Source organism: Marmota flaviventris, chromosome 19 (genome assembly GCF_047511675.1).
Source record: "Marmota flaviventris isolate mMarFla1 chromosome 19, mMarFla1.hap1, whole genome shotgun sequence".
NCBI lineage: Eukaryota > Metazoa > Chordata > Mammalia > Rodentia > Sciuridae > Marmota > Marmota flaviventris.
The window spans coordinates 28,182,409-28,207,710 of NC_092516.1; the positions used below are offsets into that span (position 1 = coordinate 28,182,409).

The 25,302-nt window shown below is 52.5% G+C and overlaps 1 protein-coding gene across 2 annotated transcripts in view; it reads right to left on the reverse strand.

Moving 5' to 3' along the window:
• Positions 1-24,775, reverse strand: part of Hip1 (huntingtin interacting protein 1) — a 133,705-nt gene extending 108,930 nt beyond the window's left edge. For both annotated transcript variants that reach the window (XM_027948757.2, XM_027948756.2), the window contains exon 1: positions 24,595-24,775. In XM_027948757.2, coding sequence (XP_027804558.2) covers positions 24,595-24,714 — 120 coding nt within the window. In that variant the 5' untranslated portion in view covers positions 24,715-24,775. The remainder of the gene's footprint in view (positions 1-24,594) is intronic.
• Between the last annotated feature and the right edge of the window lie 527 nt (positions 24,776-25,302).

The following is a 25,302-nucleotide window of genomic DNA, read 5'->3' on the forward strand; positions in this document are numbered from 1 at the left end:
GGGAGTGGATTTTTTTTTTTGTACTAGGGATTGAACCCAAGGGCACTGTACCCCTGAGCTACATCCCGGCCCTTTTCACATTCTTTTTAAGACAGGGTCTTGCTAAGATGCTGAGGCTGGCCTCAAACTTGCAAACCTCCTGCCTCAGCCTCCTAAATTGCTGGAATTACAGTGTGGGCTACTGCACCTGGCTTTTCTTTTCTTGCTTTTTTTTTTTTTTTTTTAGAGCCACATGAATGGTTCTGGAAAATTAAATACAAGGCCGGGAGCATGGCTCAGTGTCAGAGCTCAAGCCTAGCACAGGGAGGCCCTGACATCCACCCCAGCACTGTGGAAATAATTACATACATATATACATATAAAATTTTAAACTTAAAATAAAACACTCAGCCGATTCTCAGTAGCTGTCATGGAGCATGTGTGCATGCTGCTGGGGATGAAAGGGGCCGCGGGTGCCAGCTCTGAGGCCCAGGCCCTGCAGTTGGGTGGTCCTGCGGGGCGGCCCTGCTCTCTGTTGCTCATGGCCTCTGGGACTCTCCCCTGCACTCTCTCGGGTCTTACTGGACGGCGCAGGGTCTGGGCTAGTTCCCTAAATGAGCAAGGGCGGGTCTGGGAAGTCAGTGGGGCGCAGGGGACCGTGGCGAGGGACACAGCGAGTTCTCCATATAAAGACACGAAGTTCTAGTTTTTCAAAACCATGAATCGGGCCAAAGAAAACAAGCCCATGAAGGAATCCAGGCCCTGGAAGGCCCGGCCGCGACCTCCACAGTGGAGGCCCGGCAGCTCCGCTCCCCCCTCACACCCCTGGTGGCCTTCCTGGCTCCTCCTCTGTTCTGCCCCTTGGCTGAGGGACCAGGGCTGCCAGCCACCGTGCAGCCCACCTTCCTGGGCTCTCTGCGTCCTTTTGGCCTCGTCTTCTGCTGCTGGGCTGGCAGGGCACACTGCAGTGGCCAGCCGGCCCATCCACTCCTGAGGGTCTAGAACAACTTGAACTTGAGTCTGATTCACCCTGGCTCCTGGCACCTGCCGCTGCAGGCCGGGAAGAGGCACAGGAGAAGCCCAGGAGTGATGTCTGTGCACTGCTCCGGGGCGGAGGCGGAGCCCACTCCAGTGAGGAAGCCAGAATCCGCCCTTTGGCGGAGCTGGGGACTGGACACAGGGACCTCGCCAGGGACCCCACCAGCTCTTCTCATTTGTTTATTTTGAAACAGGGTCTCCCTAAGTTGCTGAGGCTGGGCTCGAACTTGCCATCTTCCTGCCTCAGCCTCCAGGGTCTCTGGGACTATGGCCATGCGCCTCTGTGCCCAGCAAAGTAAGAGACTCTGAAGGGGCCCATGGAGCCCCCACTCTGGCACTGGTGACAGGAGGAAGGCAGATGGTGAGAAACCCTGCCCACCCCCCAAAATAAAGAGCATGACCCCAGCGGGTGGTGGATGCTATGAAGACAGTACAGGGACAGAGGGGAGGGCAGAGGGACTCCTTTGGGAGTCACAGGAAACCTCCTTAAAGAGGCTGAGTAAGCAGCAGACGCAAAGGTTCTAGAATGAGAATGAGAGGCAGGAAGGCCGAGGAGGCCGAGGCGTGCAGTCCAAGAGGAGGCTGGCGAGGCTGGGGCGGCGTCCTCGGCACTCACCCAACGAAGGGCATTTCATTCTACGCTAGCGGGAAGCCACCAGAGGGTCAGGCAGGACAGTGAAATGACCTGATCTGTTTCTTTGTAAAGGTCTCTCTGGCTGCTTTGCAGAGGAACAGTAGGAAGCTCGGGCTTCTGGAGGAGACAGAAACATTTAAAACAGCATCAACTCACAGGTGAGCCGGAGGCACGTCCAGGCGCCAGAAGGCCACCACAACCAATGGGACATGAAGACACACACCCTGGGATAAGCAGACTGGACACGGGCCATGAGGAACCTCGGCCAGCGCCCGTGTGTGCGACTCGGACCAGGAACGGAGCCAAAGCCACCTGGCCCAGGAGTCTGGAGAGAAGCGAGGGCCTCTCCAGGCCTGGTGTGCACGGGTGGGCCAGGTCCCCACCACCGCACAGACAGAAGCCCTGCCCTGGAGAACCACTGACACTGGACCTAGAACCAGTGAGCTCAGCAGGACTCGGCAGAAACAAGTACTAAATGGTCCTAAGAGACATAGTTCAGGGTCCCAAGGACCCCAAGGCATAGTCTCCACCAAGATGACCCATAGCCCAAATGACAAAAGGTAGAGGGGAAAAAATCACATGCTGTGCAAAGAGCAAATTCAACAGAGTGAAATTATATTCCAGGAACAAGAAATCACGGTCTCCTGTAAGAAACATCTGAAAAATAATACTTTATAAACCAGGTGTGATGGCGCACACCTGTAATTCCGGTGACTTGAGAGGCTGAGGCAGGAGAATCACAAGTTCAAGGCCAGACTCAGCAACTTAGGGAGACCCTGTCTTGAAGTAAAAAATAAAAAGGGCTGGGGATGTGGCTCGTTGGCACAGTGCCTCTGTGTTCAATCCCCAGTACCAAAAAAGCAACAAATAAACTAATAATACTTTATTTCTTACATTAAAGATAAAGGAACACAACCCACAAAATAAAACAAAGGCATTGTAGAAAAAGAGTAAGTGGGTTTTAAAAGGAACAGGGTAGAAATTCCAGAAATCAAAGAGTAGAATCAGAAATACCTAAAGAGAGAATCAGTGAATAGGAAGACTGAATCTAAGGAAATGGACTAGAAGAAAAACAGAGAAAGAAAAAGAGACAGAAAAGAGAAATTAAAATAAAAAGGAGAATGAGAAGTTCCAAAACATACTTAATAGGAGTTCCAAAGGAAGAATAAGGGGAAAATCAGAAGCAATAATTGAAGAGACAAAGAAGGAAAAATTTCCAGAATTGGAGTAAAAGCTAAACCAAGTTCCAAGATTAATGAATTTAAAAACTCGATGCCCACAGTATACCACATTAAAAGATTCTTAGAAGCTATGGAAGAGGAAAGGTCATTGTTCAACAACTAGGCTAATTAAATGCCCGAGGACATGGAGTAACGGCACCAGAATGTGGGAGCCACAGCAGAGAGAGCCGCAACGTCTGCACCTATTTCATCTGCTACCCGCATTTGGTATCCCGGCAGCCCAGGCTGCAGGAGACAGGTGACCAGGCCATGGCCCCGGGAAGGCTCTCACCATGTTACCCACGAGCGCCTGGCACCATCCAACAGCTGTGTCCACAGCCAACGCTTGCAGCTGAGACAATGAAAAGGAAAGTCCATTTTGCTGAACAGGTACTAAGGAGTAACACCTTCCGGTCAGCAAGCAGTCACTGAAAGTGACCTTGAAAAAATGGAATCATTGCCCAAAAAAAGGCAAAAGGAAAGGACAGCAAAAGAATGAACCAAAGAGGGTCATCAGGCAAGGACTGAAGCAAACCAGGAGCAGAAACAGGGTATTCAGATGAGAACATTCCAGGCTCAAATGCAGCAGGAAATCAGTCTCCAGCAGACAAGTCTCCCAGCAGGCTCAGGCGGTGGTCACCCTCCTGCGGATGCTCAGAAGCCACCTAATGAACTATATTCTGGAAATGCAAATTGTACTCCCTGTTTTTAATACATCTTTAAATAAAAACAAATGGCTTTTTTCTTTCTTTTCCAATTTTTAAAGTTGTGGTAAAACACACATAATATAAAATTTAGCACCATAACCATTCTTAAGTATACAGTTTGGTGACTACATGCATTCATGTTACCATACAACTATCAATACCATCCATTTCCAGAAGCTTTTTCATTTGGTAAAACTGAAACTCTATCCTATGACACTCCTCATTTCCCCTCCTCCCAGCCCATGAGAACCACCTGTCTCCTGTCTGTCTCTGTGCCTGACAACTCTGAGTACTTCATATATGTTGTATCATACAGTATTGGTCTATTTATGACTGGCTTGTTTCACTTAGCATAATGTCCTCAAGGATGATCCATGTTGTAGCAGGCAATACAAATCCCTTCCTTTTAAAAGCTCCATGATGTTCCATTGTGTATACATATGCTGAATCACATTTTGCTTCTCTGGTCCCATGGATGGACATTTGGGTGGCTTCTGTGTTTTAGCTGATGTGAATACCACTGGCGTGACAGAATATCTCCCAGACACTCCGCCTTGAATTCTTCTGAGCACACAACCAGAAAAACTGCTGAATCAGGTGGCAATTCCATTGTAACGTTTTGAGAGACCACCACACCGTTTTTCACAACAGACACTCCATTTTATTTTCCCACCAACATGGCAAACGACTTCCAATCTCTCACATCTTCTCAAGTACTTATTTTTTGTTTAGTGTTTTAAATAGAAGCAATCCTAATGGCTATAAAGTCGTGTCTCGTTGTGGATTTGATTTACACTGCACTAAGTAGTCATTCTGAGCATCCTTCATGCGCTTACGGACCATCGGTACATCTTCTTGGAGAAACGTCTCTTAAAGTCCTTTACTCATTTTGAACAGGGTTGTTGTTGAGTTTTAAGAGTTTGCTATGCATTCTGGATATAAATCCTGTATCAGATTCTTGAGTTACAAATATTTTCTCCCTCTTTGTGTTTGTTGTGTTTTGACTCTGTGGATCACATCTTTTGATGCACAAAATCTTTAGTTTTCAAAAACTCCAATTTGTCCATTCCTGTTTGTTGTTGTTGCCTGTGCCTTTGGTGTTATTTCCAAGTAATCACTGAAAAATCCAATGTCAGGAAGCTTTTGTCCTGTTTTCTTCTGAGTTTTATAGTTTTAGGTCCTACATTGAGGTTATGGGTTGATTTCAAGAAATCATAATAAATAAATCTAACTTCATTCTTTTGCATATATCCAGTTTTCCCAGAATTATTTGTTGACAAGTTTGGGCTTTTCCTATTGAATGGTCTTGGCACTTCGTTGAAAATCATTTGATCCCATATATAAGGGTTTGTTTTATTCTATTTTCTTGCTCTGTATGTCTGTCTGTCTGTATGGCAGGATCATGCTTTTTTTATTACTGCAGCTCTGTAGTAAATTTTGAAATTGGGAGTCCCCAGCTTTGTTCTGTTCTGTTCTTTTTTCTTTCTTTCCTTCCTTCCTTCCTTTTTATTTTTTCTTTCTTTTTTATCCCCAGTATTATTCTAGCTACTGAGGGTCCCTTGGGATTTCAAAGGAGTCTTAGGATGGGCTTTTCTATTTCTGAGATTTTGACAGCAATTGCATTAATTGTATAGAGCTCTTTGGTTAGTAATGACACCTTGATAACAGCAAGCTTTCCAACTCATGAACGTAAGATGTGTTTCCACTTATTTATGTCTTTATTTCTTTCAAAATTACTTTTTTTAATTTTTTTTTTTTTTTAGTTTTTAGGTGGACACAATATCTTTATTTTTTATGTGGTGTTGAGGATCGAACCCAGTGCCTCACGCATGCCAGGCAGGCACGTTACCACTTGAGCCACATCTCCAGCCCTCAAAATTACTTTGTAATTAGCACTGTACAAGCCTTTCACCTTCTTGTTTAACTTAATTTTTAAGTAGTTTACTAGTTTGGGGTGCTATCAGAAGTATAATTATTTTCTTAACTTCCTTCTCAAATTGTTCATTTCAAATAGAAATGCAACTGATTTTTATATGTTGACTTTGTATCTTGCAACTTTGCTGAATTTGTGTACTGGTTCCAACAGTACTTTTTTTTTTTTTTTTTGGTGGAATCTTTAGAATCATGTCATAAGTTCATATCTTTAGTGAACAGAGATAATTTTACTTCTTCCTTTCCAATTCTGATGCCTTATATTTATTTTCTTGCCCAACTGCTCTGGCCAGGACTTCCAGAGTATGTTAAACAGAGCTGGCAGAGGTGGGCAACACAAACAAGACAGATGAGCAGTTTAAAATGTTTGGCTAGGATGCTGTCATTTGTGTCATGTATCATGTTAGAGAATATTTTTTTCCCCTTTTTTTCTGGTAATGCCCTTTAAGTAGGTGGAATTCATTTTGTTTCGGGATGCAGTATCACTGAGCTTCACCCCCAGCCTTTTTTTATTTTTTAATTTTGAGACAGGGTCTCATTAATTTGCCCAGGTTGACCTTGAACTTGCAATCCTCCTGCCTCAGCCTCCCAAGTAGCTGGGATTACAGGCTAGGTCTAAGGAATTCTAGGGGACTGTTATATTTCTATCCAATAAAACCTCCTTAAATCAAATATCCCACTAATTTCCAGTTTTGCCGAAATTAAATAACCAGTACACGATTTTACTCCTCCTCCTCCTTCTGTTTTTTAGTCTCTGTGTTTTCTACATGGTCTCTTGTCTTCCTATCAGAATTGTACATCCATGGCAATATCCTGCTAGGAAAGGTCTGGAATTTCCCCAAAATGGTTAATGTTTGGATGTAATGGGGCACATCCTGCACTATCAGCTGACTCCTCATAGAGACTAACAAGCTGGCAACATTTTCAACATCTGAGCTCTGATGTCCTCTGAGGGTTTGCACTCCTCCAAATGTTAAGTTAGAACATCACTCAAGAGATTCTTTGGCAAAGTATCTCAATTAACACCACTTAGGCTTTTTAATACTAGGTTAGTTATTCATAGTTATTCATAATGTTTCTATACAGATCACAAAAAAACGTAGTTATAAAATCTTAATTATCACAGAGGGAAAAAAAAGAGGGTGAGATGTTGATACTGTCACACCCAAAGGCTAAGAGCTTCCTGCCCTGAGCTTCTCTAAGAAAGAGATACTTGGTTTCTCTCTCCCCAAAGAGATACAAGTTCAGCCCCAAAGGAAGTTCAGAAGAATTCCTACCAGAGAGAGAGAGAGAATCCTACTTCCAGAAGGGACATTTGAGATACAAAAACATCAGCACCCCAAAGGTTTTACAGTGGCCACCCCATGAGCCCAAGACAGAGCCCAGGGGAGGGAGCAGGGGACACCGTCGGGATGGACCTGATCTGACCCCCGTGCAGACCTCTCCGAGACATGAACTGTTCCCCAGCCTCTGCATCTGCAGGAAAGACCCCAGGGCCCCAGCCCTTGTCACCTGCTGCTTCTCCACCAATGACAGTGACCCCTGGGCTGGGGGCTTTCTGAGGGTGGCTCCCCACCTGTCCCTGCTAGCCCTGGGGCTGGGGCACAGTCTGCAGGGCTTGGCAGGGAGGACGCTGCCCGGCATCAGTCTCCAGGACAGGAGGTATTTCTAAATAGAGACAAGAAGGGATTACCCAGAAAGGCCCGCCTGGCCACAGGGATCTAAACGCCAAGCCCAGGCTGCCTGCCGCAGGCCCCAAGAACATCTGGCATTTCCATAATTGAAACATTGATGCCAACCGTGGCCCTGCTGCAGGGGCCCCAAGAAAACCTGGTGTAACTACTCTCTTCTTTACAGAAAAAAGAGAAAAAAGTTCCTTTCTCCCTCTCCCTGTTCAGACATAACATCACAGCAGAGCTCTTTAAATATCTGTGCTGGGAGGCTATATTTAGCCACTGTTAGGCCCTCAAAATGAGCCTGATTTCCTGTGGCAAGAAGTTCTCAGCACCAGGAGGGAGGCCAGGAGGACTCTGCCCATAGACTAATGGCCCCAGAGCCAAGGGGTCCAAACAGCGTCCGAAAAGACCCAGCTGCTTTTCCTAAATGGGGGGCTGGCACCTACGACAGCGGGGGAGCGAGGAAGGGAGCATTTCCCAAGTCACCCTGGAGAACAAGGAGACCCAACCATCAGCCAACGATCCTTGGGCAGAGGCAGGCGGCCATCCCCGCACTCCTGGCTCACCCACTCGCTGACGAACGTCTTCCATCAGCGGCTCCCCCTCCCATTCACGTTTCTCCTCCATCGCCGACTCATTCATTCATTCACTCTCAGCACATCTGTCTCCTCGGGGCCAATGTCCTGCAGGGGATCGAGGTCAGAAGGTGGAGGAGACCCACAACCATGGGACTGGGAGGCCACCACAGAAAGGGCCCTTGGAGGGGCACAAAGTGAGTGCCCCGGGGAACCAGGACACCTCTCCTGGAGGCATGGGGAGGCCCCAGGAGGGGAGGGACAAGAGGAACCAGCAATGGCTGCGGCTCTGAACCCTTGCTCCACCCCCCGCTGAGCCCAGAAGTCAGTACAACATCCCAGAGTACGAGGGGCTCTGAGGGGCTCTCCACGGGGCGCCAGAGGATGATGGAGGAAAATGGAGCTGGGTTAAGATCACCTGGCTGCAGAGCCTCCTAGCCCATCGAGGCAGGTGGAGGGGACGGGAGCGTCTGCCAGGCTGCAGGCAAAGCCCCAGCTCCATCCCTCCGTTTCTGTCTCACCTAGGGCAGGTGGGGCAGCCCCCGTCAGAGCTGGGGAACTGAATCTCCCTCCCCAGAACGTGCCTGTCTGGTCTCTCAACCTGTGGGGATCTCTGGTGTCCCCAGAGATGAAAGGCCTCTTGGGGGCCAGGGAGTCACGCTGACTCCCCCCTAAGGGTCTGCAGGGAATTCTCCATCCTTTCTTTCTTTTGGGTTCGAGATAATTTTAGATCTTCAGAAGAACTGCAAAAATAGCACAGAGTTCCCCCACGCCCTTCGCCCAGCTCCCCCTTCCGTGGTAACTCAGGTCTTAGTCACCACAGACAAGGCCGCAAGAATGAGAAAGCCATCGTGTTGTCCCACTATTAGCTCTGCTACAGAGCGACTCTGCATCTTGCCATGTTCCCACGTTGCCACTCCAGGACACAGCCCAACTGCTTGGCCCCCTCCAGCCTGTTCCTTCACCCTTCCAGTGCTTTCGTGACCTTGAACCTTTCCCTGAAGGGTAGTGGTCAGGTATTTTGTGCAACACCCCTCAAAGTGGGTTTGTCTGACTTTTTCTCATGACACAGCAAGAAAACCACAGAGGCCATGAACTTGACTGAGGCCATCACACCCGGGGCCATTTATTTTAACACAGCACCATCTTGGGTCTCGGTGGATGGAGGGGATGACCCTATGAGACGTGTTATCTCCATTATACAAGTGGGAAAACCAAGGCAAAGAGGTTAAGGCTCTGCCCAAGGCCGTGGCAGTGGCACGGTCAGAACTGGAACTCGGTTCTGTCCTTGGGGCTTTCTCCTGCATGCTCAGCTCCCACCTCCACTCTTCCTAGTTCAGTCCTCGTGGCCTTGATTGAACAGGGATGGCTGGACTCAGAGGGGCCATCTCTCTGATCATCCCCAGCCCAACAAGTCAGGACAATGGCCAGTGGTAATCAAGCACCTATTATGTGCCTGCAGCAGTGTTTCCTCTTGTATACATAAGGGGCCTCATTCAACTCCTTCTAAAACACAACGGAGTAGAAACCACCAGAACAAATGTCTCATCTCAAATTCTGGGGACCAGGCTGTGTTGAGAAGTGAGACCCTGGAGGTCTGGGCAAGGCCCTTGAATGGAGGAGAGTAATGTCCTTGCAGTGTGGTGCGAGCACACTAAGATTGGGATGCCATCAAGACCAAGCAGGGTCCAGACAGCCGCAGGTCTGGCTCCTAATGAACTTTTGGTTTTCAGGGCTTTGGGTATTTCAGCATTTCGGAGGATGGAATGTGCACCATATTGTTTGTACATGAAGACACTGAGGCTAGGGGGTCCCCTAGGCAGTCATTGATCAGTCCTGACCCAACCCTGAGGCCCCAGGCAGAACAATGGCCAGGAATCTCCTCCAGGCCTTTAAGACTCTTATTACTAGGTTTTTATTTTCCATTTTTCCCACAACAAAAGACATTCTAAATATCTTCAAATGGCACTCAGAATAAATGGAAATTAATTTTCAAAACTCTCAGGCTCTGGGCTGCTCCTGGGACAAAAGGATGACAAAGGGATGACCTTGTCCTCACCCTCAACCCTATGGTATAGTTATTGTCTCTCTAGGGATTTAGAGGAATTTTTTTCTCTTCCCACAGAAACATGATTAATGCCCTCAGATCAGTTCTATCTCTATCTAGGCTCCCAAAAGCGGTCTGAGGGGGTCAGAGAGGACCAAGTCCTCCAGGACACAGGACACCCTAGACAGCTCAGACGCTCCATCATGTCACTGTTAAATCATCTCTGGATTGAGCTGGGCGCAGTGGCACACGCCTGTAATCCCAGCAGCTCTGGAGGCTGAGGCAGGAGGATCATGAGTTCAAAGTCAGCCTCAGCAACTCAGCGCCCTAAGCAACTCAGCGAGACCCTGTCTCTAAATAAAATAGAAAAAAGGGCCGGGATGTGGCTCAGTGGTTAAGTGCCTCTAGGTTCAAAAAACAAGCCTGTAGGACTATCTGAGTATGTGATTATATACATGTTTGACTTTCATGAAAATAAAACATAAAACAAAAAATCAAGACCTTGCAATTAGGAACAGACACAGCTGGGCTTGACCCCCAGACTTCTGACTTGGAGCCAACGTTCCTCGTCCCCTGCACCTAGTTTCTGCCTCCCCCGTAGCAGACTCGGTGGCTCCTCTGCACTCTGCATCCTTCCAGTCGTCACCTCTGAGCCACGAGGCCCTTCCTGAGGCCACTGATCCAGAAACACACAGATCCCCCCCAGCAAGCCATCTCCCAAGGCCCTGTATGAGGAGGTCACGCATGGGCCCTGGGAGCTCTGGTAATCCCCCGGGGTCCTGGTGCCACCAGCTGACTCAGCGCACCTGCACACTCGGGGCGTCCAGTGCACACCTGTCTCTGTGACCTTTAACTCAGGCCTAACCAGGGAGCAAGTAAACCAGGAATCCAGGCCCATGTGTGCACACAGCCCACATCTGTGCACCTACTGCATGCCAAAGACTATGCTATCCCCCAAACTTAGGAGCCAGGAGCACTGGAGGAAGAACAGCAATAGGCTGGTGTTCTGAGCACCCTGGAGGAGGCACCAAGCCCAGCGCTCTGCCTGCTCTGTGCCATTTAATCCTGTCAACACCCAGGAGACAGGCATTCTGGTCCCTGGGCTGTGGTCAGGGGAGCTCTCCTAAGCCTACTGAACTCGCTCATGCCCACCCTGTCCGTCAGCCAGTCCGCCTGGGACCCACAGCAGGGGCGCCGTCTGGATCCAAAGCCAGGCTCAGACTCCACCCTCGATCCAAGTCTGGGTCTCTCAGACCAGGCTCTGAGGTGAGGTGCAACCTCTGGGGGGGTTGTTTTCCTTTTCCGACACACGATTTCCTTTAGGAAATGAGACCACACCTCAGATAACACTGGGCACGGGGAGGCCAGCCGATGAATCTGAGCTGGTGGAAGACAATGGGAGGCTCTGGCAAACCACTGTCCATGCGCTGGCCGCAGCTCACCCTCAGGTTTGGTTTTAAAATGTAAGGAGGGGGCTGGGGACATAGCTCAGGGTGCAGCGCTGGCCTGGCACACACAAGGCCCCGGGGATGGAACCAGGGAAGGGAAAAGAAAATGCCCACTGAGGTTTGTGTGGCCAAGGTGACGCAGCAGGAAGCAGGAAGGGGCTCACGGAGGAGGGACAGCCAACAGAACCTAGTGTCCAGAGCTGGGAACCAGGAGAGCAGAGCTGAGTGACAAGGGCCAGGAGTTGTGGAAAGGCAGTGGACACGGGCAGGGTCCCTTAGTGCTGCCCATGTTCCTACAGACGGCTACTCCAGCACGAGAACTCCCTGAGCCTTCGGAGCAATCTCACCCAATGCTTCGGGTCCCAGGCTGAAGACCTACGCAGGGTGGGGCCACGGGGGACAGAGAGCGCAGAGCTGGCTTAGGATGTACGCGGTTCCCCAGACGCCCATGTGTTAAAGGCCTGTCCTCAGCTTGGTGCTTCTGGAAGGTGGTGGAAACTATAAGAAGTGGGGTCTAGGATGAGGTCTTTATGTCGCTGGGAATGAGCCCTCAAAGGGGGATTATGGGACCCCAGTCTCTTCCTCTTTCTCTTTTTCACTTCCTGGCCACCAGGTGAGTGGCTTTACTTCCCAGATGCTCCCGACATGATGTACTGTACAGTCACAGGCCCAAAGCAACAGGGACAACCAACCAGAGGCTGAAACCTCTAAGACTGTGAGCCAAAATCAACTTTTTCTCTTCTTACATTGCTCCTATCTCCAGTGTTTGTTACAGTAACAGAAAGCTGACCCACACACAGCATGGAGGAGCAAGGCTTCCTAAATCTTAATCCAGTGCTCTGGGAGCACCCCGCGGCCCCGCAGCTAATCCCAGGAATACTGGGAAGCCCCAGACCCCCCACCCAGGAGGCCAGGCCTGAGGACAGCCCTCACATACCCCACCTCTGCTTCCTGCCTTCCAGCCCACTCCTCCCCCCTGCATGGCTGTCGTCACCACCCCATCATTAGAGTTCTCCCATCTGCCTTTTTCAACAGCACAGCACTTGATCAAAAAAAAGATTTTTTTTTTTAAGGTTAAGTAGATTATATCTGTGATCCTCAAACTTGGAATTACACCAAAGAATTCCCTGGCCCAAGAGGAAAAATGTCTTGAACAGGCTGCTGAGCTGCCCTTCCAGGCTAAAACGTCTGTGAACCAGTGCCAGGGACGGAAAGCCAGTCCTGCTCTGCGGCCACCGCGCACAGATGAAATAGCAGGATCCCTTCCAGGCTGAGGGTGGCCCGTGGGCGCAGCCAGGCGCGGCGTCCTTTAGCCTCTCACCTGGAGCACGGGGGCGCCTGTCACCCTGGATTCCTTTTCTGCCACTGTTACAACAGCGTGAAACCAGCTCTGCAGCCGGAAACAATGCCATCGGTCCCACAGTCCTGGGGTGCAGGCCACCAGGGTCTCAGTGGGCAAAGGTCAAGGGGCAGCAAAGCCGTCTTCCTCAGGGGACGCCCAGGAATAACCCACGTCCCGAGTCGGCTGTGGGGGCATCGTTCCCTGCAGCCCTCGGCCTGAAGTCCCTGTCTGCTGGCTGCCTCCCGGCCAGCGGCCACCCCCACCACTCGAGGCCTCTCTCTGATCCTTGTACCTGGGTCCTGCATCTCAGAGGCAGCGATGGTGGTGAACCATTTCCAAGCTCCACGAGTAAGGTGCATGTGAAACATATGAAATTCGTGTTTAGACTTGGGTCCCATCTCCAAAAAAATCTCACATGTATATGCAAATAGTCTGCCATCTGAAAGAGTCCACGTGCTTAGAGTTTCTGTCGTGTTCGCAGCTGGAGAAGGCTCTCTGCCTTCAAAGGCCCTTGTATTGAGCCTGGGCCCAACTGGGTTAGATAAGGTCCTCTCCCTACTCCATCCAGTGTCCCTTCTGCCACATGACATAACGCTCACAGGTCACAGTACTGGGGTGTGGATATGCTAGAAGTGGAATGTTATTCTACTTAACACCCCATTCCACACTTCTAGGCCACGGAGGGACCCCCGCCAGCCCCCTGTGGCACACACCCCGGGAGCAGCGCCCAGGGCCACTGGCTCTGAGGGCAGCGAGCCTACACACAAAAGTTGCCGCTGCCGCCTCAAAAGATCCCTCCCGCTGAGTTCTCCACATGACAGGCACTCGCCTTCACCCCACAGTGCCACTGAGAATTCTGTGCCAGCTGGACATGGAGGAGGCCAAATGTGCCCACCTAAGGGCCAGGCACCTGCCTTAGAGTGGACACTGGGCCTCTTGCATTTTGTTATAGCAACGATCCGATGCAATCAGGCCCCTACCAGGCAAGATGAGTTTACTCAATAAACGTTTACCAAGTCCCCGAGTGCTCAGCCAAGGCCACAGTCCCTTGTGGGACAGAGACCCGGACAAACACAGACCACAAAGCCACTGTCACAGTACGAGACGCAGCTTGGGCAGCCCTCCTCTGAAATGCTACAAAAGCCAAAGTGCTCCAGGATCGGAAACTTTCTGATCATGACATGACCCACAGTGGGAAATTCTACCCTGACCCATGTGACACCACAGAATACAGGGGCAGTAAAACATCCCACAAAATTACCTGGGGGCTGTGTGTGGAGCGCATAGGAAACGGAAGTGAATCTCCTGTTCAGATTCGAGTGGCACCAGAGGTCCCTATGGACATGCAAACATTCCACCACCCCAAACACTCTGGCCCCAGGTACAGGTGGGACACTCAATCTGTAATCATGTCAATCTGCCTGTAGGCATGGGGGGTTCCCAAGAGGAGGTAGACCTGAGGAAGGACTTACAGAGTGAAGAAGAGTCTGGCAGGTGGATGAAGAGGCACCACCTGGGAAGCCACAGAGGGAGGGGACAGCTGAGCTGGGCAAGCTCAGGGGCACAGCAGGCCCTGGGGAGGGCCAGCCCACCTCGTCAAAAGACGCCTGGGAGGAGGTCAGCTCCAAGGACCAGGGAGGCTTCCCCAACTGACTCCCCAGAACGGAGCCCGAGGGGGAGGAGCAGGTGTACAGCGGCAGGAGGCTCAGGGGACAGGGGACAGGCACTGTCCTCAGGAACCATGATGGGTCTAGACTGCCCAGCAGGCTCGTCCTGGAATCACCAAGTCCCTCCCCAGCAGGGGTCGGGAAGCCCCTGAAGACACCCCAGCCTGGCGGAGAGCGGGGCTCAGGCAGGGGCTTCCGGGGGCTGCACCCTCCACGCACTTTCAGATTCAGGGTTAGCTCGTTGGGGTCACGGAACTGGGACCCAAAGTGGCTGGTGCTCACTGAGAGCTTTATGTAAAGTACTTTATCTTTGTCCCACGACCCTTATCAAGTGTTGCTTGGGGCCAGATAGTGAGCTTCAAGGCCCAAAGTGACAAAGTCACATGCACACGTGTGGGGACTGCTGGGGGGCGGCAGCCAGGTCCCCGCACACACCACACATGCTCTCCTGCTGGGCTGCGCCCCAGCCCCCAACATGAGCCAAAAGCACAGAGGTGGAGTCCCTGAGCCACCTGTCACTCTGCTCAGGGAGCTCGAGCCGGTTGCCTGGTTCTGAAGTGGGAAAAGCATGGCGCCCACTGGACGCGCCCAGGGAAAGCCACACAGAAGGCCCTGCTCCCAGGGCGGCAGGCGGGGGAGGCGCGCAGCAGGTCACACACAGCAGGTCACACACAGCAGGTCACACACAGCAGTCACACACAGCCGCCTCCACGCCAACCACCACCCTGCGGGGGGGCCAGGGACACCACCATCCAGAGACCCCAAAGAACCCCTGTTCCTGATGACACCCCAGCTCCCGGCCGCTCCCTGCAGCCCTTCTGGCACCAACATTTGCCTCGGGAGCTGGACCTTTGGAACCTCGCCCTCCCCGGGGCACTTTCCACCTGATGGAACAGATGCCCAGTCCTGGCCGCGGGGGGCTTCCGCTAGGTGCTGGGGTGTCACACTACAGAGGGAGGAAGGAGGGCAGCCGAGGGACACACAGGGGAGCCAAGGCCACACGCTGAGGGGGGCTAATGACAGGTCTCGGCTTGGCTACAAGTCACAGCAGCACCAGCACAGAAACCAAAGCTCCCCGTCCAGGGTGGGCGCACTGCCAACAGGAGGCTGCATCTGAAAGAGCCCTCAAAGGAGGTTTGGGAAGATAAGAGCAGGTTCCTAGACACTGGCTCCTACGCCCTGGGAGGAGCTCTCTCGTGCTCTCTCTCTCTCTCTTTTATTTTTTGGTACAGGGCACTGGACCCAGGGGCACTTCACCACTGAGCCACATCCCCAACCCTTGGTAGTATTATTTTTTAATTCTGAGACAGGGTCTCGCTACATTGCTTAGGGCCTCGCTAAGTTACTGAGGCTGGCCTCGAATGTGTATTGTAATCCTCCTGCCTCAGTCTCCCAAGTCACTGGAATTACAGGAGTATGCCAGGCACTTCTTCTGTTCTTAACTTTTGAAAGTATAATAGAAATATTATAATATGCACAAGGACTGGGGATGTAGCTCAGTTGGTAGAGTGCTTGCCTCCCATGCACAAGGAAGGCCCTGGGTTCAATCCCCAGCACTAATATATATATACACACACACAAAAAAAAAGTACAGTGAATTATCACAAACTCCTGCCAGGCTAATAGCCTGCAGACTGGGTCCAAATGCTCCACCCCCCACCTCACCCTACCCCATCACTAACCTGTCCTGAACCCAAGAATGATTTAATGGACTTTCACGGTAATGGCTTCCTTTTTTCTTTATAGTCTTACTATCTAAGCAACTAATTGTGAATACTGGCTTTGTTTTGCCTGGTTTTTTGAACCTAACGTACAGGGAAGCATACAGAAGGTATCCTTTTGTGTCTGCCTTTTCTTCGCTTAACGTATGTTTCTAAGGTTCATCCATCCTGTTGAGTACAACCAGAGTTTATTCATTTTCATGAGTGCATAGTACTCCAATGACCAGTTATGTCACAATTTATGTATCCATCTATTGTGGATGGACTTTGGGGTTGTTTCCAGGTTAGAACTATTACAAATGATTACAAATATTCTTCTAAGTATCTTCTGGTGCATGGACAACACTTCCATTAGGTATGTACGTAGCAGTGTCCCTGCTGAATCGAGTGTGTCTCTTCAATTTGAGGACAATGTTAGCTCTACTGCACGGCGCGGGCACCCGTTTCCGGCCCCATCAGCAAGGACGTGAGGATTCTCATACTCTGAATCCTTGCAAATGCTTGATGCTCTCTGGTTTTCGTGGTTTTATTGTTCTTTGGGCTTTTCCCCACTTTTGTTTCAGCCATCCTGATGGGCATGTCACCGTGACCTCAATACACACTTTCCTGATTACTAAGGAAGCTGCACACCTTTCTGCATGCTCCTGGCCATTTGTCCTCTTTCATGAAGTATCTCCTGCAAAAATCATTTATTTCCTCATTAGGTTGTGTTATGTTTTTATACAGCCCCTTTTTTTTTTCTTTTTTGAGATGATCTCACTACATTGCCCAGGCTAGTCATCAACGTCTACGCTCAAGAAATCGTCCTGCATCAGCCTCCTGAGTAGCAGGGACTACAGGCATGTACCCCTGTGCCCAAGGGAATACAGATCCTTTGATGGGCTTACGTGTTACAAAAATTTTCCTCTGGGAGGGATCTTAAATGTCCAAGTAAGTCCATTGAAAAAGACTTAGAAACAAAACCATTTCTAAGTTACCAGCCACAGACCAGGCTTCCGCTTTAAAGGGAAAAGCAGAACATCTGGGATCAGACACCACAGGTTTAAACCTCAGTTCTGCCCCTTCCTGAGTGCACTTAGGCAAGTCACTTAACCTCTCTGAGCCTCAGTATCCATATCTGAAAGCTGACACAATTGTGGATTGCACGGTTGTCTGTGGCTTCAAAGAGCTTATGTATAAACACGCTCCGGGACCACAAACAGGGGTAGCGGTTGTTAAGTCAGAAGCAAAACTGGCTGCTGCCCGTGCAGACAGGCTGTCTCTCAGGCTGTCTCCTGGCGGCCTCCGCAGAGGCTGCGGCGGCAATCTTTCTAATCCAAGAAATACGCCCTTCTCTGGTTTGCAGTCTGAGCCACGGCCACCTTCAGAGCCGGTCCCTCTGCCCTCACCAACGTCAGACGGGGCTGCCCAGGGCCAGGAACGGGCTCCTCCCTGCCTGCCCAGGCAGGAAAACAGGAAGCAGCCTCCACCCTGCGGGAGGTGGAGTGGGCCCCTCTCCAGGCCACCAGGCTCCTTCATGCAGCAGCAGGCTGGCCACTGGCTCCCTGCATGCGCACGGCTGCGCCCCGCCACGCCCAGGCCACTCCACACCAGGTCCTGGGGCTGCAGTAACGGGCACCCACTTGGTCCCGGCAGCACCTGGCAGGCAGGCCAGGCAAGGAAGGCCCCCTGCCCAACCTGGGCTGGGCATCTGCTCTCCAGGGCCACACTCACAGTCCCCGTCCCCTCCCAAGGTGCTTCTGAGAGTCCCACAGCCCTGTCATCCATTCCCCATGCTGGATGCTCCTCTTAAGGGAGCGATGGGAGCTCAGGGGGGACACACGTCCCTGTCACAGTGTGGAAGCCAGCTCAGGGGAGTTTATGAGCTAAAACATGTGAGAGCTGGAAAGACCTTCGGAATCTTGCCCAACCTCTCATTTTGCAACCAGAAACCCGGCTGCACACTCAGACGGCCTCGCTCTCCGGGGTGCACTAGGACCCCAGCCTCGGGAGCTCCGATCCCAAGTGCTCAGGACCAGGACAGACACTGATTTTGAATCTGGGGGCAGAGGTGGCTTAGTTTTTGTGAATCTGGGGGCGGGTAACTTGGAATAGCTGCATGTACATATGAATTATGTGGGGGATGGGACTCTGGCTGAACACGAAATTCAGTCATGTTTCATGCAGGCCTCTACATGTGGCCTGAAGGCAGCTTCGCACCATAGTTTTCATCATTTGGGGCACAAAAAAGGTCTCATGCTGTGGAACTTTCCACTCGTAGCATCCTATTGGTACCTAAAAAGTCTGGGATTTTGGAGCGTTTCAGACCAGATTTAGGGATGCTCGGCCTGAGGACCTCCACCCCCTGCTACCATCAGCCACATCCAGGGGCCCAGGACAAGAGGCCAGTCCATCTCCCTCCCTGGCAGGACCTTCTAGCTCAGACAGGGCCTTCATCAGACGGAAGCCCTGGCAGCAAACCCACGTTTCGGGATATTCAGGAGGTGCCCCACTTCGCGGAGTGGCCCTTTGTCTTCTTCTAGACGCCAGAGGCAGACACTCTCCTGCATGTCCCCAGCCTAGCTCAGGGGCTTCCCGGGCACGGGCCGGTCACTTGGTAGAGCCATCATTGGCGACACCAAAGGAGACAGAGGGAGAATCTCAAAACGTGCAAAGGAAAAGCGGAAGTCCTGTGACAGCTCGTTACCCCGCCTTGGTTTGGGTTTTGTTTGGTTTTGGTTTTTCCCTTCTTTGTTTCAAGATGAGGTCTCACTATGTTGCCAGGTGGACCCTGAACCCCTGGGCTCTAGTGATCCTCCTGCCTTAGCTTCCCGAGGGCCAGGAGCACAGGTGTGCACCCCGCCCCCAGCTTCTCCATCTGGCAGACAGAAATGGGGGCCTGTCTCCCACCAGCACCCCCTTGCACACGGAGACCCAGAGCTGCCCGTGCAAGGGGAGCCACACATGGGCACCACACCGTGGCTAAGGCCCCAAATCACTTGAATACAGGGTCTGGCTGCGACCAGGCTGCAGGATCTGTCCCTGGAGAAGGACAGGGAGCAAAGAAGCAGGAGACAGACCAAGTCCCAGTCAACCGGAGGGAAGGGGAACTGACACCAGAGAGAAGAAGGGCAGGGCGGGTGGGACGGGTGCAGACATCTGGGGAAGCGGTTCAGAGTGAGGGAGTCCGGAGGGAGAGGTGGGGAACTGGCACCATCGTAGAGGTGAGAACAGACACCGTCAGAGGCGAGGGCAGGGGAGTGGAGGAGGCCCAAGGGAAGCTGGTGGGGACAGCCTGCCAGGGGTCCCCAGCAGCAGGGGGACAGAGGAGGAAGAAAGCACAGGATGAACACCCCTAGGCCAAAAATTCAAGATCGAAAACTTTCTGAACTTCGACAGGAACACCACCAGAACCTGACCTCGTGTCACAGGTGACAGTCCAACACAGCGGCACCAACAATGCAGCATAAAGTCACCCACCCGCTCTGAGTACAAGGTTAGACAGAACAACGGGCTTGTGTTTAGATGGGGGTCCCGTCCCCAAGACGGTCATTGTGCACAGCAAATTTCCAAAATCCAAAACACAAACCACAGAGTCCAAACTTTCAAACTGTCTAGGCCCCAGCCTTTCAGGTACGACTCAACATGGGCAACTCATGAATCTGCTGCAAAGATTGAAAAATTCAGCCCCCGGGAGGCCTGGACCACTTGCACCCGGGCAGGAACTGCTGGCACCGTCCTTCCCACCAGTGACAAGAAACCAGGAGAGGAAAAAGCCAGGGGCCCGAAGAAAGCTCACAGCCTCCTTCCTGTACCAATCCCAACCAATGGAACCAGGAGGGGACAGAGAAGAACAGCGCCTTAAATATAAGAAGCCACCTCTGATGGTAAAGCAAACGGGCAACAGGACTCAGGCTTAGCTCTCCCAGCAAGGAGGGGCCTGCCCAGGCCTCAGGGAGCCGGAGCACGCCACACACCTGGTCAGGGAGGCACAGGGAGCTTGGTGCTGGGTGTTTGTGCTGACAGAGAGCAGACCTAAGATCACGGTTTTAAAGCAGGCCTGGGGCCATCTTGGTTTCTCACCCAGGGCCCCCAGGGTTCCAGGGCCACCGGTCACCTTTTCTGGCTCTACATGAGAACTACATGGACTTTCAGAATGGCCAACGATTGCCCCAGACCTATGTGACAGAGTCCCTGCAGGCAGGACCCAGAAATATAGTATTTGTTTTGAAGAACTTTCAAGACGATTCTAAGGTGTGCCATGGATTCCTCTAGACCTAGCCTAAACCTTCACAGCTGGTGAATCTAAAGCTGGGCATCCACTGCAGATCATGATCAGGTTGGCAGAAACACCCCCACTGATACAGGAAGAAGAAGACTTTGCCATCTGATCAGGTGATTTCTTTTTCTTTCTTTCTTTTTTTTCTTTTCTTTTTTTAATGGGGTCTCACTATGTTGCCCAGGCTGGCCTCAAAGTCCTAGGCTCAAGCAATCCTCCTGCCTTAGCCTCCCAAGTAGCTAGGACTACAGATGTGTGCCATCATGCCCAACTGGCTTCTCTGTTCACTTGCTGTGTGATCTTGGACAAGTCATTTAGCTTCTCTGTACCTGAACTATAAAGATAAATAACAATAACACAAAGAATATGAACCTGAACTACTAAATGGAATAAGGGATCAAAATCCCTGGCATGTTCCTCGTGCCCAGCAGGACTTCACAAAACTCTTGCTTCTCTCTCTTCTCTAGACTCCAAGTCTCCTAGTTTCCCGGTATAGATGCATCAAGACCCTTCACTCTGTGGTAAGCTCTACCCAAAGAGGCTGCGACTCTCACCGGGTCCTATGTCCCTGCAGCCCTGGCCTTTCCTCCTGCCAAGCACTCACCTGTGTGCAGCAGCAGGCTGCAGGGTCTGGCTAACAGGCAGGCTGAGCCCGTGTGGGTCAGGGTGGACCTGGGGTCCTGCCTTGGTTCCAACACCCTGCAGCAAAACTCAGTCCTCAGGGCCTTGGGTCCTCTGACCTCACAGGTGCCCATCATGGCCAGCCCACCTCCCTATGGACTCTCAGCTGCCCTGAGAGTCTCTATGCCTTATCTGTCTCTGGGTCCCCACTAGGGTCTGTGCTCCCCAAATGAACACTGAAAGAATGTGCCAACCACTTTCTGGCTCAGTCCACACAGCCAGGTGTTTGGCTGCCAGAGGAGCCCTCCTAGCAGACAGGAGGGCACTGTGGCGGACAGGACAGTGACTCGAGCCTCCCGCGAATCCTGGCCTTGGATCCACCCTTTTACCCACCAATAGGATGACCTGAGCAAGCCACCAAGCCCTGAGTCACAACATCCTCCTCTATAAAATGACAATGACCGTACCCAACCATTATGCAGCCACCACCACCCCCTCCCCGTGATGGCTAAAAACTTGCTTTCTAAACTGGAATGTGCGCCCCAGACTGTGATGTGCGGAGGGGACAGCTGGCCAGAGACAGGGCTGCAGCAACCACTAAGCCACCAGGAGGGCCGGTGGTCCCCATGCTGGCAGGGACAGTGGCCATATGAAGTCGGAGGATGGTGCTGAGAGGCTGACCAGGAGGGAACTTGGGGCCAGTAGGAAAAAACACCCACGAGTTCCTGAGGCTGCGGGGGCCCAGGGCTGCCCTGCAGGTGCTAACCAAAAATCCCAACCCCCCAGCCCAGTACCCACTTTCCAAAAGCCTCGAGCCCTGGGATGCAGGGACCTGCAAGGGGAGGCAGAGTTTACCGTAGGCCACACAGAGACACAATGACGGTCCAGGGTCCTGAGGCCGGCCACCACGGCCCTCTCTCCACCTCACCATCGGTCTCAGCCCACAAACCTCCTCTGCGCCCACTCGGATCTCTCTGCCTGCGGCTGCTTCTTCTGCCTTCCCCATTGCTGACACGCTCTGTCGCATATCAGAGGGCACCACCCTCTCCCCCAACAGGCCACTCTTCATCCCTGTGCTGGGGTTACTGCCCGGCTACCTGTCCCTCCCCAGAAGTGACCATCACAACTGGCACAGTGAGCTGCAGCTTCCTCTCTTGTGCCTCATCTCCCCAGGCGGATTATAATAATCACTGAATTATGCTCCACTTTGCAAACTCCTCTGCATGTTATTTAATGTAATCCCCACCATAAGCCCACAAGGTAAATATTATTATTATTATTATTATTTTACAACAAGGATACTGAGGCTTAGGAAGTTTAGACAACTTGCCTGAGGTGTCACAGCCCATCCACATCACACATGCCCAGTGTCTTCTAGCCAAGGCCAATGATGTGCCCCATGCTTAGAGGCAGCCCTTCAAGGTTGGGACTACTTCCAGCTGTGTGACCTCTGGCAAGTCACTTAACCACTCTATGCTTCCATTTCTGCAGAGCAAAATGTGGCTGATACCCACCTCGCCAGTTCTTTCCCAGATTAAAGAAAGGAATACCATAAAGTACTATATTTGGAATGGTGCCCAAACTAATAATTAGTTACAATTATTATTATACCTTGAATGATTCTCTTGGTCTCTTAGCTCATTAAAATTTTTTTCTAACTCACTTTGGTATCTTCTAATATATTTGATAGGTAGCCATTAAAAATAAATAAATTTTGCAGACTGACTAATGCTAGCTTTTAAGACTGTTGTATGTGGTTTGTTTGTTTTTGTTTTGTTTTTTGCGTTACTCTCCTATTCCCCTAAAGAGTTGACAACAGAAAACTCTTTTTGCTACAGTCTATACCTCCTATACACACACACACACACACACACATGCACGTGCATGCACAGCCAATCTGGCCAATTACAAGTGTACCACAGAATATAAAATACCAGGAAACACTGACCTACACTCTCCTTGTTGGGCTGTCCCTGGATAGCTAGGGGACATGCCAGTCATGGCTGGAAATTTCACAAACCTAATTTCTATCACTATAATGAGTCAAACTCTTATGTGTCATTTCTCTATTGCTCCAATTTTGACTTATCTGAGACTTTAGAAGGAATGGGCTGTTATAAAATAACATCTGTTTCTTTTCCTCTTTCAAATAAAAGAAAGAAAAGCCAGTCATGGTGGCACATGCCTATAATCCCAGATACTCAGGAGGCTGAGGCAGGAGGATGACCCGTTTGGGGGCCAACCTCAGCAACTTAGCAAGACCCTGTCTCAAAATAAAAAATAAAAAGATCTGGGGATGTAATTCAGTGGTAAAGAACCCTGGGTTCAATTTCCAGTACCCAAAAAAATAAAAATAAAAAAGAATATATGCACCCTGTTTTGAGGAGGAAGAAGCCTCACGTGACCAGGTAGCCAGTCAGGGCAGCAATGCCCAAGGTCAACAGAAAACTTCCCTTTTCTCAAGAGTCCAGTTCCCAAAGTCAGAGAACAAGCCCCAAACCCAGGTGGCTGGGAGGCAGAGTGGATGACTCTCTCTCCCTCCCTCCTGGGTGAGGATGACCCTATTGCACACTCTCCAGGCTTCCGTGGGTGGGGCCAGAGGTTTCAGGAATAAGAGGAGGATGAAGTCCCTGGGGTAAAAAGCTTTATTCTTTGGAAGATTCCATTTATAGAACACTCAGGCAGGCCCTCGATATCTTTTCTATCTTTTCTACTTGCAGAACACGACGGGGGAACCAGCCTTTGGCAGTGGGAGACCAAGAGGATCTTCAAAGATTTCCTCTCTGTGAGCAAGAGGAGAAGAAATCTGCCCGTACAACTTTGGCACTGGAATTCAGAGAGGGGTTGTACTCTTTGAAATGGGTTTACATGCAGACGTAGGGACGGACACCATGAACGTGTGAGCTTTATTCAGTCCCATCAATACATCCCGCATTAAAAATGGGTTGTGGCTTTTTGTTGACACTGAGGAATTTTGGCGCCCAGCCCCGGTCAGGACAGACAAATAGGGTGATCTGTCAGGCACATCTTGCGGGGGGTGGGGGAGGGACCCACAATCCCAAGTCAGGAATCCGGGCACCGTGGGGCAGCGCACCCTGACCAGCAGCTAAGCGCCAGGCGCCCGCCCGGCATGCCTGCCCCAGCCCCCGGTCAGTCGCCGGGCTCGGCCACACGTCGCATTTCCTACATTCCTTCCCACTGCTCAGACCCCTTCGGCCCGGCCCGGGAGGCCGACAGCTGCGGCCGGCGGGAGCCAAGCAGGGGCTCCAAGGAAGGGGTCTGAGGGGCGGGGGAAGCCAGCGCATCCAGGACGCGATAGGAGGAGGGGAGGAAAGGCCCCCGCCTCCCCACCCCGGCCAGCGCCCCCACAATCGCGAACCCAAGTGGCCCCAGTGCGCTGCCCCTGCCTAGGGGCCCTCCATCGACCTCTTTTGGAGCCTCCCCGTGCCCCCTGAGCGGCGCTCGCCGAGTCCAGCTCCCCGCGGCCGCACGAATCCCGCGGCTCCTCGGAGCCCGCCCCGCGCCTCCCGCCCGCTGCCCAGGCCAGCAGGGATGCCCGGGTCCCCGACCTCCGGGGACCGCCCAGGTCTGCGCGCAGCGTGCGCCCTCTCCCGGGCGCCCTGCCCGATCCTCTACCCGGCCTGCAGGACCCCCGCTCCCTTCAGAGCCCCTCCCGGACACTGCGTCTCTCGGGGTGTCCCAGCGATGCCCGGAGTCCCCCGTCCTCACCTGAGTCCGCTCGAAGCTCTCGCGCTCCGCCGCCTCCAGCCCCGCGCCCACCCCGCGCCGGCTCAGCACCTTGGGCAGCGGGTTGGGCACCTGCTTCATGGAGCTGGCCATCCGATCCATGTCGCCGCGCGGAGCCGAGTCAGGGGCCCTCGGCCGCCCCGGGATCCCCGCGGCGCCGCCCGCCCCTCCCAACCCGCGGGGATCCGGCGCTAACGGGACGGCTCCCGCCTCCCACTGGCTGGGAGCGCCGTCCGTCTCCCCGAAGCCCCGCCCCCTCCAGAGAGGCTTCCCCGCCCGCCCCCGCCTCCGGAGTCGCTCGACTCGCGCTGCCTGGCGGGCCCCTCGGGGCCGCAGGCGCGCCGTGATTGGCCCGAAAGCCCGTCCGTCACCGAGGTCCCGCCGCGGGGCGGGGCCTGGGCGGGTTGCCCTGACCTGCCCCGGCTCGCCCCGCCTCCACGCCCGGCGCGCGCCTCCCCTCCCCCGCCGGCCGAGCGGCTACCCGGGCGCGCTGCGCTCCGAGGCCGCCGCGGCTCCTGCTCCCGCCGGGCTGCCCCGCAGTACCGCGGTGGTGGGCGGGGTAGCCGCCGGGGAGTCGGGCCTCCCCAGGGCGTCCCGGCCGGCCCGGGCAAGGCTTGTTTACTCTCCTCCGGCCCGGGACGGGAGCGCGGGAAGGACGGCTGCACCGCCGGGAAGCGCTGCCCCGCGCCG